This window comes from Oryza brachyantha, chromosome 8 (genome assembly GCF_000231095.2).
Source record: "Oryza brachyantha chromosome 8, ObraRS2, whole genome shotgun sequence".
NCBI classification, from domain to species: domain Eukaryota; kingdom Viridiplantae; phylum Streptophyta; class Magnoliopsida; order Poales; family Poaceae; genus Oryza; species Oryza brachyantha.
In genome coordinates this window covers 2864030-2878413 of record NC_023170.2, presented here as the reverse complement: position 1 = coordinate 2878413, position 14384 = coordinate 2864030, and the positions used below count along the sequence as shown (strand labels likewise).

At 41.7% G+C, this 14384-nt stretch overlaps 3 protein-coding genes across 3 annotated transcripts; 2 read left to right on the top strand and 1 right to left on the bottom strand.

The window, feature by feature from the left end:
* Positions 1-937: 937 nt before the first annotated feature.
* On the top strand, positions 938-2062 carry LOC121055139 (uncharacterized protein At3g28850-like; the record flags this gene model as incomplete). The annotated part of the gene is made up of 1 exon (XM_040526724.1): positions 938-2062. A coding segment is annotated over one exon (1125 nt), but the record flags the coding sequence as incomplete, so codon positions are not given.
* A 1931-nt stretch (positions 2063-3993) lies between these two features.
* LOC102704722 lies at positions 3994-7322 on the bottom strand. Its single transcript, XM_006659111.3, has 10 exons — positions 7108-7322; positions 6751-6914; positions 6596-6660; positions 6463-6503; positions 5887-5975; positions 5689-5802; positions 5478-5555; positions 5139-5204; positions 4600-4680; positions 3994-4516 (listed from the first exon to the last, which is right to left on the bottom strand). Exons 1-10 carry the CDS (start codon positions 7253-7255, stop codon positions 4391-4393), a joined length of 972 nt encoding a protein of 323 aa, XP_006659174.1. The 5' UTR covers positions 7256-7322; the 3' UTR covers positions 3994-4390.
* Positions 7323-9211: 1889 nt separating this feature from the next.
* LOC102704436 (cullin-3A-like) lies at positions 9212-13403 on the top strand. Its single transcript, XM_006659110.3, has 2 exons — positions 9212-9531; positions 11081-13403. Exons 1-2 carry the CDS (start codon positions 9371-9373, stop codon positions 13116-13118), a joined length of 2199 nt encoding a protein of 732 aa, XP_006659173.1. The 5' UTR covers positions 9212-9370; the 3' UTR covers positions 13119-13403.
* Positions 13404-14384: the final 981 nt, after the last annotated feature.

Sequence of the window (14384 nt, the reverse complement as noted above, 5' to 3'; positions counted from 1 at the left end):
CCCTCCTCGGCTCCTCCCAAACAACTCACATCATTTAATCATAAATTAATTTCTTCACGTTGTTCTTAAAGGCCACCGTGTAACCGAGCAATTAAACTTGAACCAAATCATGCCCATGCGCCAGCCTATAGCACTAACCACTTCTGTTTTTGTATTTTTATTGTATTTTACTACCTCTGTTTGATAATTTATTTTTTTTTATAATTGTGTACATACTAATAAATCTATATATATATATAATATATATATATATATAACTAATATACATTGATCATCAGATAAATCTAGTCATAACTTTAAAAAAGTATTATAATGAGAAAATAATACTTCACGCACGTTCGCGCATCAAACTCTTCGGGCTAGCTTGGTGTTGTGTCGTGTCTAGCAGAAAATGATGATAAATTATTTTCTCATCAATTTCCACGTCATCCCTTACAGGGCAGATCCACGGTATAATGAGTGGAGTTCCAGGACACCACTCAAATTTAATACTTAGTGTATTAGTAAGGTATAATTAAATAAAAAAAAATCAGTACACCAACCATCCTAATAAGTTGCCTCCACTCGATTTCTGGACTAATCCGTCCTGGATCCCTAGACCGTATCCTATCATGGTTAGATATACACTAGTACTATTCATAATGTAATGGCCAGTGAATAATTGAGCAATTAAACATGAACTAATTCGCACTCATCACCATAATATTCACCAGGTCATTTTCTATATTTGATTTAATTAATTCCATTTTTAATTAAGAAAGAAATTAAACACCTAGTAGTAGGCGCTCCACATCCATTGGCTTCCAAAGGCTCTATATGTACCGTGCGCACGTGGCAGGCGCGTGCGCACGTGCACCTTCTCCGACTCCGGCCGGCGATGGGTTGCGCGAGCTCGAGGGACGCGCGCGAGGGCGCGGCGGAGAGGCGGCGGCCGCGCACCACCGCCGCCTCGGCGCTGAGCGCCCTCGCCTTCTGCCGCGGCCGGCACGACGCCGTGCACGCGTGGTCGACGTCGACGAGCCTGCCGTTGGAAGCGCCGCCGACGCAGGGCGCTCGTGTCTCCGTCGACTTCGACGGCGCGCTCCAGGTCCCTGCCCCGCGAGGAGAGGCAGCTGTGGAGGTGAGGAGTGGTAGTGCACCGGCGGGCGGAAAGCGTGGGCTCATGGCCGCCGTCGAGGACGCCGCGCCGCCTTCGTCGGGCACGGCGCAACGGCGGGTGTCTTTTGATGCGTCCTCTCCGCCGCCGCCTCCTACGCCGGAGGTAGTGGTGCAGGATTTGGCTGGCTTTGACCAGTCAATCATGTCCGGCCTCCGGTACATCGTGGTGCAGCCTTCGCCGTCGCACCCGGCGGTTCTCTTCCCGGAGGCGAGCGAGGAGGCGTTCGAAGACATGGGCACCCCGGCTGCTCGCGACATCCCGGAGGTGACAGGCTTCGTTCGGGCGCGCGTCGACGAGTTCCACGAGAAGATAGAGAAGAAGAAGGCGGAGGCGGCCAAGGAAGAGGCCCTCGTCGGCGTCGAGGACGACGACCACGACCACGACGTCGCGCCGCCGCCGCGGCGGCGTCATCCGGCGCGCGCAAAGACCGTGGTGGTGTACTTCACCAGCCTCCGCGGCGTCCGCCGGACGTTCGAGGACGGCCGCGCCGTGCGCGCCATCCTGCGCTGCCACCGCGTGCGCGTCGACGAGCGCGACGTGTCCATGCACGCCGCCTTCAGGGCGGAGCTCGGCGACCTCCTCGGCGGCGGCGGCGGCGGCCCGCCGCTCCCGCGCGTGTTCGTCGACGGCCGCCACGACCTCGGCGGCGCCGACGACGTGCGCGCGCTCCACGAGGCCGGCGAGCTCGCCCGCGCGCTGGCCGGGTGCGAGCAGGCCAGGGCCGCCGCCGGCGCGCCGTGCGCCGCGTGCGGCGACGCGCGGTTCCTGCTCTGCGAGGCGTGCCACGGGAGCTGCAAGATATTCGCCGGCGACGAGGGGAGCCTCGCCGTCGCCGGCGTGTTCCGGCGTTGCCCCGACTGCAACGAGAACGGCCTCATCCGGTGCCCGGTCTGCTGCTACTGATGCCTCTTTGGTGTTCGATTCCACAGATTAATTTCATAGGACTCTAGTGTGATGCAAAGTTGGCGCGAAAACAAGTTGTTCGTAGCGGTTAAACTTTGTCTAATGGGATCGAGAGGTAATCTTTATTATTATCCTTTAGTTAATGAGAATCTAGTCCGTATTGTAACGCTAAGTTTATGCTAAAAAGACAGCGAAGAACACCATAGTGTAATATCGAATTGGTCGAAAACAAATCTTCATGGTGCATGAAACAAGTTATTCGTAGCGGTTAAACTATGTCTTTATTAGGTGGGGTCGAGAGTTAGTTTTTTATTATTGTCCTTTAGTGAATGAGAGTATACTTATAGTGTAATACTAAGTTTGCGCTAGGAAAAGGACAGCGAAGAACACCGTAGTGTAATACCGAGTTGGCCGGAAACAAATTCTTCTTGGTGTTTTAGTTATCGCCTTTAATATGTTACGATGGAATTATGTTGTAATGCCAAATAGGCTTGAATATTTATGGTTTTTGTTGTTTAAACCATTGTCGTTAGTCCATGATGATCGTGCTTATAACACCATACCAAATTGGGACGAAATAATATTTCAATTAATCTTATCTATGTTGTCAATCCTTTCCATTTTCAACATTTTCACATCTACCGAGTGGATGAAAGGTTTTTTTTTAACACTTTTGAGTTTTGACCCTGTGAAAAGAAGTTTTCCTTACGTGAAGCAAGTTTTCATAGTGTTTGGATCATTGTCATTAGTCGTTAGAATCGATTTCGATTCTTGCCGGGGGTTTCAAAATGGAATACGAAATGTGAATCTTATTCCATTTTTCTCTATTATTTACCCTAAAGAGAACTTCTTTCCATTATTGCACAAATGAAGAGCATCAACGAGAAATGTTTCGGCAAAGGGAGTTCCACAATGGAGAGCACAGGAACATCACGGCTCGGAAAATTTGAAAAAATGGTGCAGAAAAAAGTTTTAAATGGTGCAAAGAACACCATGTATATGATCCCTACCATTGACACTTCGGCAGCAATCTATCATTTTTTTGCAGAAAAGCCCCTAGTTTTTTATGTCCATGTTTATGCAAATAACATACTACCCAATGTACCTATGTCTTTACACAAGGAGCCCACCCCAATTAGGACCGGTATCAATGATATCAATCCTGACTTATGACAGAGTAGATTGTAGTTTAAATCAACTTTTACTGCCACAGGTTGTATTTTGAACCACTCTTTTTATATCCACATATACCATATATTCACTAGACGAGAAATTATTTCCTCTGTCGCAAAATAAGACTGTGTGATCAGTTTGTAAAACTATTTTACAAAAACATCACATCAACACGTACAGATCACATATTTAAACTATTAAACGTAGTCTAATTACAAAATAAATTTTAGATTCCGTCTGAAAACCGCGAGATGAATTTTTTGAGTCTAATTAATCCGTCATTATCACATATTGAATTAGACTCAAAAGATTCGTCTTACGATTTCCCCTATATCCGCTATAACTGTGTAATTATTTTTAATATTCATGTATATTTAATGCTTTATTTAGGTGTTTAAAGATTTAATGTGATGTTTTTGAAAAAAAAAGTTTTTGAACTAAATAGGGATTAACTTTATTTTCCCTCATCGCATGACTATCAATACAAAAGCTAAAAGCCTATAATATTCTCAATTTTATCAAAATACAACTATCCCCTCATTTATTTATTCGCAATATATTTTTTTTCTTTGATTTCAAGAACTCCAATACAATAATTACTCTAAAATGAACTTATTTTGGAACAACTAAAATGGCTCAAAACGACCTTATTTTGGTATGGATGGGTATGGATGTAGTAGATGGCTAGAAAAGAGGGTTGGGATAGTTTAGGTGCTATAAGTGTAAAATTAACCATAAGAATTGGCACCATTAGAAAGTAATTTAGATGTACAGAAGATAGCCAAAGAGACTGCACTGCATATTGTAGCCTCTTTCTTCCTCTGAAAGGTTCATCATTCTTTTGGTACTATTAATACACTCTCTGTATGCCAGAAATGAAGCATAAGCAGGTACAGAAAATTATGGAACATCAATGGTACAAACAGTGCGGCAGCTTTTCACAGCGAAAAAAACTACATACATATCACTGCATATGATTTTCTGCACAAGAATATGTTGCAAATCTGTCGTCGCTTTACCAGTCTCCCAATGCATTTGTCATAGCTCGGCAGATCAAATGATGGCGTGGATGATGATTTAGGTGAGGCATTCAAACATCATTATATTTTGGAGTTTTGGGGCTCCAAGTATGGCTTTGTTCCTGTTGGTCATTCTCTATATTTTTCCATTGCCTAGACCTTCATTGCAACCGAATTGGAGCCTTCGTACCTTCATCTTTCCATTCAATGCCAGTGCAAGGACATCATACTCTTCCACAAACCATAGCTCTGATACTGTCGCCTGAATAGAAGCGAGATATATACTGAATTCATGTATGAAGGTAGTTGCAAAAACAGTTCTTGGTAAACAAACAGTAACTCTACCTTGAAGCCACGAATCTTCCGATTAACTTGTGCAACCAGGTCATGGAAGAACTTGACACGATCAAGAGACTGTGCACTTCCCTATAACAGAGAACCAAAGACACACTAAGCAACGTCACATGAGACAGAATAAAGAATCAACAAACAACAAATAGAATGCACCAGATAACCGAACAATGCTAAATGCAACATGTATACAATATGTGTAAATCTTGCTTAAGTTCAAACAACAAGGGCTTATGCCTTGCTTTGGCATATGGTCAGCCATTTGTCTCAGTTAAAAAAAAGGTACTGTTGAGTGCTTGATGACCAATTAAGTTACAATGTCAAAACATAGTGAGATGAGAACCATCAGAGAAGAAAGATACAGTACTGCAAAGGCAGCAAAGGTATTATATCCCTTTTTTATGACTGTCTTGTACTCTAGTGCAAGATAGATAGGAAACAGTTCAAATGAAAAGAAAAGGCAAATTTCTAGTGTCTAAAAGGGAAATTAATACAGAAATAACAAATGTGAATTTGATTTCTATGCAGGCTACCTCTTGTGGGAGCTTTGGATGTCCCAGAATACGTGCCAAAGAGGTGTGAAGCAGAACAGGGTCATACTGTCAAAAGTGAAACAGAACACCTTAGTAACAAATTCACAAAATGTGTAGTATAGGTCAACAGAAATCAGTAATCCATAATTCTGCCCTAAGGTAAGTAAACTCCTGAAGTCTGAACACTATGAACACTAAATTTATTTCAACAGTCAAGACTATGACCACTAAATTTATCTGAAGGTTATAAACACTAAATTTAGTTCTTGCTTGGTGTTATTATATATTGAGGATGGACCTCATGTGAAACTTCAAATAATTTATCTGAGTTGTTCTTACCAGCTGCTTTTGAGGTGCATGAGGTAGAGCCTCTCTCAATCTTGAACGGATGTCTGCAGGATCAGTACCAGATTCAACCTAAAAACAGCAAAACGAAAAACAAAACCAGTTTAGTCTGAAACTCTGCAGACTACAAGATGACACGCTAAAATTATAATACACGAGAAAGGTAGATGTACATGAATCGACTTGATAGAATAGGGTGTTTCACCTGCCACAGGCCAAGAAGCACTCCAGTTGATGTCAAAACCACTCGATCCAGGACAATTCTAAGGGGGCAAACAGCCTCACTAACTCTTTTTACAGCACCCACTTCAGCTTCAATCTCAACAGTATTATGCATAGATACATCAGTAAAACTTGTGTTGAATTTTCACAGGAACCATAGTCAGCCAGGGGATGCTTTTACCTGTTCTACGGTTGCTACAATGGGCTCGAGGTGATGGGAGGTATGAAACATACTGAAGTGATAGATGCTTGTATTTTGGAACCAGATAGCTGACAAAGAGATCAATTAATCAGTGTAAAAGTTCACTGTGATAAACCAAGGACAGTTTCAGGTGTTAAGAAACACAAAAAAATAAACAATTCAGCAAAATCACACTTCAAATCACAAATGCATCTTCACGCTATCTACTAAAAGGAGGAAAATTCAGCAAGAGTACAACTTCAGGCTGACAAAAAGCAGACAATTCAGTAAACTCATGCTTCACATAGCAAATACATCATCAGTTTATCTACTAAGAAGCTGACAATTCAGCAAGACTACAACTTCAGGTTAAAAATAAATGAAGCAAAAGCAATGGTCAAGTTCGTCGGCAGAAGCAGTTTCAGGTTCAAAAGATTAACCAAGCAATTGAACTGGGTTATTATTTAGACACATAAAAAATTTTAACAGAGATTTTAACTGAAGGTTTACAACAACTGCAATCACTGGATGTAGTTCGATAATATTACATTGCAGGGTTGGTACGCAAAACCTCACCTTGATTAAAATAAGGAAGGAACACTTCCTTCACAGCTTTCCTGCAAGTATAACAAAATACCAACATCGCCATCAAATTAATTCCAGCAATAACCCACGTAATTCAGGCTTGGACAAAAGCTGAAACGCTTACGATATCACAGCAGCAAACTCGGGATCCAGGTACAGCACATTCGCGCGCACCGGCGGGTTGGCGACCTGACGGGAAAGATGCCACATTCTCATCACTACCAGGGAGAGAGCAGGGCAGAGGAGAGGAGGAAGAAGACGAAGAAGTAGGGCGCGCACCTTGAGCCTGGGCACGACGGCGCCGTCCTCCCTGGTGTCGAAGAGCTCCGACAGCGTGAGCGACTGCGACGTCTCCCCGCCCTCCAAGAACGCCGCGCCGCGCTCGTCGAGGTCCCGCGCCATCCTGCCGTACAGCTCCGCGCGCCGGGACGACACGGAGCCACCTGAAACCAACAAAAAAAAAAAAGGCCACCACAACAGCATCAGGCGAAAGAAAATCCGAAGAGCTCGGAGATCAAGAAGACACACACCACGCGGACAAAAGAACGAACTTTTGTGAGAGGAGCGTGACAATCAACCGGGAGAAGAAGAAGAAGAAGAATTGGGAATGGAGGTGAGGTGATTGAGATTACTTACCTGGGACAGCGGGAGGGAAGGAGCCCATGGGAGGGCGGCGGAGGAGGACGAGGAGGAAGAGGGCGGCGGCCGGGAGGAAGCAGGCGGCGGCGGTGGAGGCCGGAGATCTGAGGCGGGTGGAGCAGCTCGGGGGCTTGGTGGCGGCCATTGTAGCGGAGTTGGGGAAGGGAAAGGAAGGGAAGGGAAGGTCGGGGTGATGTACGCGTGTGGCGACGCGTGCGTCTTCCTCTTCCCTCGTCAGTCGGTCTCCACCATAATCGTCACCGGGTCCCGTTTCCTGGGAGGCTGGGACTGACAAAAACCTGCCCACCATTTTTAATGCCATAATTTTTGCCAAACTAACGCTGCCCCCTGGGCATAAAATTGTCATAAAATATAATTCATTTCCCTTCTACTCAGGCTTATAAGTAGGATTTAAATTATTAAACTTAAATTTAGATGAGTTTGGATTTTTTATCGTTGTTTATTTTTTAGCCTTAGTTTTAGATCGAGAAGAACATATATATATATAAAATTTATATTCCTAAATTGAGGCCTGAGTAATTGTTGCACGTGTTTGATGTGTCTTTTTTTTTTAAAGATGTTTGAGGCGTGAGAAATTGTTGAGCGTGGAAAAAAATACACATGACACACTTACCTCTCTAATTTGTCATGTCAACACGTTTAAATTTTAAGATGTTGTATTAAAATACATCATCTTGTAAAGTTAATGCATAAACTTGATCAACTCTCTAAGTTGTCCAGATGCAATACATCTATCTACAAAGTTCTTATACCTACTGACCATGACCAATTTAAGCTACAAACAACAGATAGAAACTAGATTAAGTAACAATTATAACAAAGATTATGGTGGTTACTGCCAGGCATTTTGATGAAAAAAGCAAAACAAATATCTATAGGTACAAAAATAATTTATGAATAAAACTTTTATATATGTGTTTTAAGTGATCTAAAAACAAAGACTGAAAAATAAATTGTAATAAAAACCCAAAAATCACCTCCAAATTTAAGGTTGAAAATTTAAATTTGGTCTTAAAGCATAAGCATAAACGAAATAAACGAAATGATGAGGTTGTATATGTATGAATTTTTTAGATATGGGGTTGTCAATATTTTGTTCATATCGACATTGAATTATTTTCCTCTCATTTGCAAAATTTGCTACGTGGCACTTAAAGTTTACATAATTTGCCGGTGGACATTGAAAAAATATATCATGGTTGGAAGACATCTCCAAAAACTTGTGATTTTCTATAGAACACCGTAACCATTATTTTATTATTTCCTTCTCAGGTGGGGATAGAATCATGCGTGCAACGATGATTTTTCAAAACATCTCTTCCCAAATCCCAAGTATCGTGAGAAAAAGGATCTTATGCATTTTTTTTCCAAATTTCAAATTACACTTATGCAAAATTTCCAAATTTGCAAAATTTGGTCACTTTCAAATTACACAAGAACATAACATATATTTTGAAAATTTCAAAATTGTGCGGATTGTGTAAGTTAAAATTTGGAAACTTTTTATAATATGTAATTTAAAAATTTGCATGATGTGTAATTTTAAATTTCAATGCATAATTTGAAATTATTTTTTAACGTACTTGGGATTTTAGAGGGGATCAAGGGAGAGGCGGTTCGCTCAAAACTAAAATGAACCAAACCAAGTCCAAGGGGTAAAATTTTTATTTCAACATGGTTTCTCTCCTTAGTTGGACGAGAAACAACAAAATAATGGTTGCCATGTTCTCATGCAAATTACATAGATATTGATATCTTGTAGCAATATCGGTAGGTTAAATTTTGGTATGTTTCTATAATTAATGATCATTAATACTTAGGGGCAACATATACTCACCGATCTCTTACATCATTCCTTCAAATTAAAAAAATGTAAAAAAGAACTTCATATTACTTACGATACATGTCTGGATTTTTTCAATGCAAAGATCTCTATGCAGTTTTAGTATAAAATTCAAATTAAACAATGAAACTCATCTAGAATTTGGAAGGAGAATCCCACAAGCGTCCCCAAAAAAGCCAAGCTGATTCTCTACCGTCCACCCTAAGCTCTCTCCCCTCTCTTAACAACAATAAAAAAAAAACGAAACGAATTTCATAAAATCGTCGAGAAACACCTTCTCTCTCTCCTCTCGCTTGCCCCAATCTCCCGCGAGACGAAACCCTAGCCTCGCCTGAATCCGCGGTAGGGCGGCCTCGCCGGAGCACCCGCGCCCGTGCGGCGGAGGCGGAGGAAGAGATGAATTCGCAGAAGAAGCGGTCGGCGAGGGTCGAGCCGTTCAGGCACCGGGTGGAGACGGACCCCAAGTTCTTCGAGAAGGGGTGGAGGAAGCTGAACGACGCCATCCGCGAGATCTACAACCACAACGCCAGCGGCCTCTCCTTCGAGGAGCTCTACAGGTTCGCGTCATCCCCTTCCTATCTATGCTCGAAATTTTTTCATCGGGGTGTGGGGGGGGGGGGGGGGGAGGGTTAACCGGGGAGCAATGTCGAGTTCGTTAGTTTTATGATTTGGTTTAATCGTTCGATTGCACAATGCAGAGATTGTGGCGTGTGAATATTTTGGAATTCATAGAGAATTCTTTTGATTATTAGTGTCTTACTGATGGATTTTTAAGACAGCGTCTAGATTCATGAAAAGTATATTATGCTCTTACTAATGGATTTGTAGGACACTCTAGACTCATGATGATTTGTTATATGGAGATTTTTCTTTTGATTATTAGGGTCTTACTGATGGATTTTGTACAACTCCTAGATTCAAGATTTGCTATATGGAGGAAATTATTATTATTATTATTAGGTCTTACTTATGAATTTTAGGACAGCCCCTAGATTCACGATTTGTTATATGGGATTGGAAAATTACTCTAATAATAATAGACATTTCTTATCGCCACAGAAGTAACGCATTATTATGTTTAGTGACATAACTTTGTCACTAAATACTTGGTATTTATAAGTATTAAATACTTGGTGCAAAATTAGTTTACTGATGGACTTCCTGGTTCCTTATACTTTGCTCCATAGAATTAAGCTCAATGGATTCTAATTCCTGTTGTCCCACTTTCTGGCTCTCAGTCATTTTTGGTGGCCACATATGTATGTAAGAGGTGTTTGAGGAAGTGGCAAATACATCTTTTATTAGAAGGAAAGTACCATTGATTACATAAGCTTTAATTCATGAAGAACTAAGAAGCAACTAACATGTTATCAATTAATCATACTCGCTACCTCTAGGTCAACTCGTTCAGTTGAGTTAGCATGCTCTGCATTATGCATTTGTATGAGATCCATAAACAAGTCCTTGTCCCCTTGAAACAAGGTTAGCTAAACAGTTTCTCAAAATACTTCTGAAAGTCTCTTCTATATTTGTTGCTTTTTTGGTTGAAAATTATTCTCCCTGTTCCATATTATAAGACTTTCTGGCCTTGCCTAGATTCATATGTGTGCTAATGAATCTAGACACATATACAAAACATATACATTGATACATAAATGAATCTAGGCAAACCAAAAGTCTTATAATATGGAACGGAGGAAGTATTATTTTCCTTTTGTGAAAACTCTATTTTACAATGACAAGCATCAGCCTTTACTATTCCTGTAGATAGTGCTTCTGTCATATCGAAACTGGATTACTGAAGTGCCCGTAGTTTCTCCAACAGATATATGTAATTCCAGATATGGGCCTCGCATTATATATTTATATACTCTTAAGAACAGTACAATGAATAGAATTTTAAGAGAGAACCAAAGGCCAACCACCCTGTTTGCCCTTGAGTGATGTGTTATATCTGATTTTATTTTCCAGGAATACCTTCATTAGTATTACTTTCATGACATTGTATCTGAGCTGACCTAAGCCTTTCATGGCACAGAATAGTATTACTTGTTTGAAACAACTAGCCTTCTTACGTAACATAATAGTGTACTTACATTCTGGCAGGACTGCGTATAATCTGGTGCTTCACAAACATGGTCCAAAGCTCTATGACAAACTGATAGAGAACATGAAAGAGCAACTGCAAGAAATGGGCACATCTATAGAGGCTGCTCAAGGTGGTTTGTTCTTGGAAGAGTTGCAGAGGAAGTGGTATGATCATAATAAGGCATTGCAGATGGTCAGAGATATCCTGATGTACATGGACAGGGTGTTTATTCCCACCAATAAGAAGACACCTGTATTTGATCTTGGGTTGGATCTTTGGAGAGATACCATTGTTCGGTCTCCTAAGATTCATGCAAGGTTGTTTGACACACTTCTTGATATCATACATAGAGAGAGAACGGGTGAGGTGATAAATAGATCCTTGATGAGGAGTACGACTAAAATGTTGATGGATCTAGGTTCTTCTGTTTATCAGGATGATTTTGAAAAACCCTTTCTTGAAGCGTCAGCTAGTTTTTACAGTGGTGAGTCGCAAAGATTCATAGAGTGTTGTTCTTGTGGTGAATACCTTAAGAAGGCTCAGCAGCGGCTTGATGAAGAAGCAGAGCGTGTTTCACAGTACATGGATGGCAAAACTGATGAGAAGATAACTGCTGTTGTGGTGAAAGAGATGCTCGCAAACCACATGCAGAGGTTGATTCTTATGGAGAACTCGGGGCTTGTCAAAATGCTTGTTGAGGACAGGTATGAAGACCTGACCATGATGTATATTTTGTTTCAACGTGTTCCTGATGGCCACTCAACAATTAAATCCGTGATGAATTCGCATGTTAAAGAAACTGGGAAGAATATGGTAACAGATCCTGAGAGGCTGAAGGATCCTGTTGATTTTGTCCAGAGGCTTCTAAATGAAAAGGATAAGTACGACAGTATTGTTACTACTTCCTTTAGCAACGACAAGAGTTTCCAAAATGCTCTGAATTCTTCCTTTGAGTATTTTATCAACTTAAACAACCGATGCCCTGAATTCATCTCGCTGTATGTTGACAACAAACTGCGTAAAGGAACGAAAGAGGCCAATGAGGAGGATGTTGAGACTGTCCTGGATAAAGTTATGATGCTGTTTAGGTACTTGCAGGAGAAAGATTTGTTTGAAAAATACTACAAGCAACACTTGGCAAAGCGTCTTCTTTCTGGGAAGGCTACATCCGATGATTCTGAGAGGAGTATGCTTGTGAAACTCAAGACCGAATGTGGATATCAGTTTACTTCAAAATTGGAAGGCATGTTCAATGATTTGAAGACCTCTCATGATACCACACAAGGATTTTATGGTGGTGCTACTCCTTTGGGGGATGCACCTACCATATCTGTCCAGATACTCACCACTGGGTCTTGGCCAACACAACCTTGCAACACCTGCAACCTTCCTCCTGAAATTCTCGGCGTGTCTGAGATGTTTCGGGGTTACTACCTTGGTACCCACAATGGCAGGAGACTGACATGGCAAACGAACATGGGTACTGCCGACATCAAAGCAGTATTTGGGAATGGCAGCAAGCATGAGCTAAACGTGTCAACCTACCAGATGTGTGTTCTCATGCTGTTTAACTCAGCAGACGTTTTATCCTACCGTGATATTGAGCAGACTACGGCGATACCAGCTGCAGACCTTAAGCGCTGCCTTCAGTCTCTCGCTCTTGTGAAGGGCAAGAATGTTCTGCGAAAGGACCCTATGAGCAGGGACATCTCTGACGATGACAGTTTCTATGTCAACGACAAGTTCACCAGCAAGCTGTTCAAGGTGAAGATTGGCACGGTGGTGACACAGAAGGAGTCTGAGCCGGAGAAGATGGAGACACGGCAGAGAGTCGAGGAGGACAGGAAGCCTCAGATTGAAGCGGCCATCGTGAGAATCATGAAGGCGAGAAGGGTGCTGGATCACAACAGCATAGTGACAGAGGTGACCAAGCAGCTGCAGCCTCGTTTCATGCCCAACCCTGTCGTGATAAAGAAGAGAATTGAGAGTCTGATTGAGCGTGAGTTCCTGGAGAGGGACAAGAAAGACAGGAAACTGTACCGGTATCTTGCCTAGTTACTTTGAAACTGTGTACCGGTATCTTGCATAAATACCCTTTTTTTTTACCTTTTGGATCTTTAACCTGACCATATGTTAACCGTGGTCTTTGTACCTATATACGTACTCTTTGTTGAATTAAAGTTTTGCTCTCTGGATCCTGTTATCATGTTGTCTCTCTGTGGTAACTATGCCATATCATAAGATGTTTCGATCTTACCTAGAAAACATTCGTGGGTCAGTGTTTATATATGTATAGATTTATTTGTATTTATATAAATCTATTGAGAGTCGGAACATTGAGCCGGAACATCGCATAGAAACAGAGGTAGCAGGTCACTGGCTATTACCTGGGTGGTTTCTTCAAGATGGTGTTTTTGGTCTTGTATGGAAATCTATTACCTGGGGAATAGAATTGGTGGGCAACAGGTCCAAATCATAATCTATGCATTCCCAAAAAAGATAAATGACGCGTGGTATAACATGTGATGATATCACATGGATACCCGGCATCATGCGTAGAGACTTAATTTATTGAGAAAATTTAGAAGACGAGAACAACATGCGGGAACAAGTGTTAAGTGGAGATTAAATTTAGGGAGAAAATTTAGGAGATGAGAACAAGTGCAAGAACCAGGTGTTGTAGATTTTGCTAGACATATGATTCGGTAACATGTACATGTCTCAACAATCCACCACAAGGTATACAGGTGATGATTTGGACCCAGAATCCACCCAATTTAATTTCAATCTAGGATGACTTTCTGTATGTGTGAAACAGGAAAGTTAAAAACAATGTGGATTTTTTCCTTTTATCACTTTCAAAAAGATTTTTTTCCCTTTCGTCTTGTTTGAGATCTTTGGATTTGGTAAATAGTTATCTGCTAGTTCTTCCTCGTGGGCCGCGTTCAGCAGGAGGCCTAAGATAACTTAACCTCTCGTTTTACGTGTGTACTCTTCACGAACTGCTAAACGATATATTTTTTACAAAAAATTTCTATAGAAAAATTATTTTAAAAAATTATATTAATCTATTTTATATTTTTTAATAACTAATAATTAATTAATTATGTAATATAGACGAACGCGGCCGAACGACAGGCATACTCATGTGAACCGAAAATGCATTTCTTGTGTATATTTATACTCGCTGACGCGTGGGCCAACATGGGCCTTTAAGCCCATGTAGGTTCGAGCCGAGTGGGCCGGGCCGGGCCTGCGTGTGGCTCGTCGTCGAGCTGGAGCCGGAGCCGCGGCGTAACCCCTCTTCCTCCTTCTCTAGGG

Bases quoted from the DNA above. Each gene is read 5' to 3' on its own strand.
- LOC102704722 (XM_006659111.3), bottom strand. From the start codon at position 7,255: ATGGCCGCCACCAAGCCCCCGAGCTGCTCCACCCGCCTCAGATCTCCG. The intron at 6,504-6,595 runs GTAAGCGTTTCA...TTATACTTGCAG, and splicing joins GAGTTTGCTGCTGTGATATC to GAAAGCTGTGAAGGAAGTGT. The intron at 5,205-5,477 runs GTAAGAACAACT...CACTTTTGACAG, and splicing joins ATGCACCTCAAAAGCAGCTG to TATGACCCTGTTCTGCTTCA.
- LOC102704436 (XM_006659110.3), top strand. From the start codon at position 9,371: ATGAATTCGCAGAAGAAGCGGTCGGCGAGGGTCGAGCCGTTCAGGCAC. The intron at 9,532-11,080 runs GTTCGCGTCATC...ACATTCTGGCAG, and splicing joins TCCTTCGAGGAGCTCTACAG to GACTGCGTATAATCTGGTGC.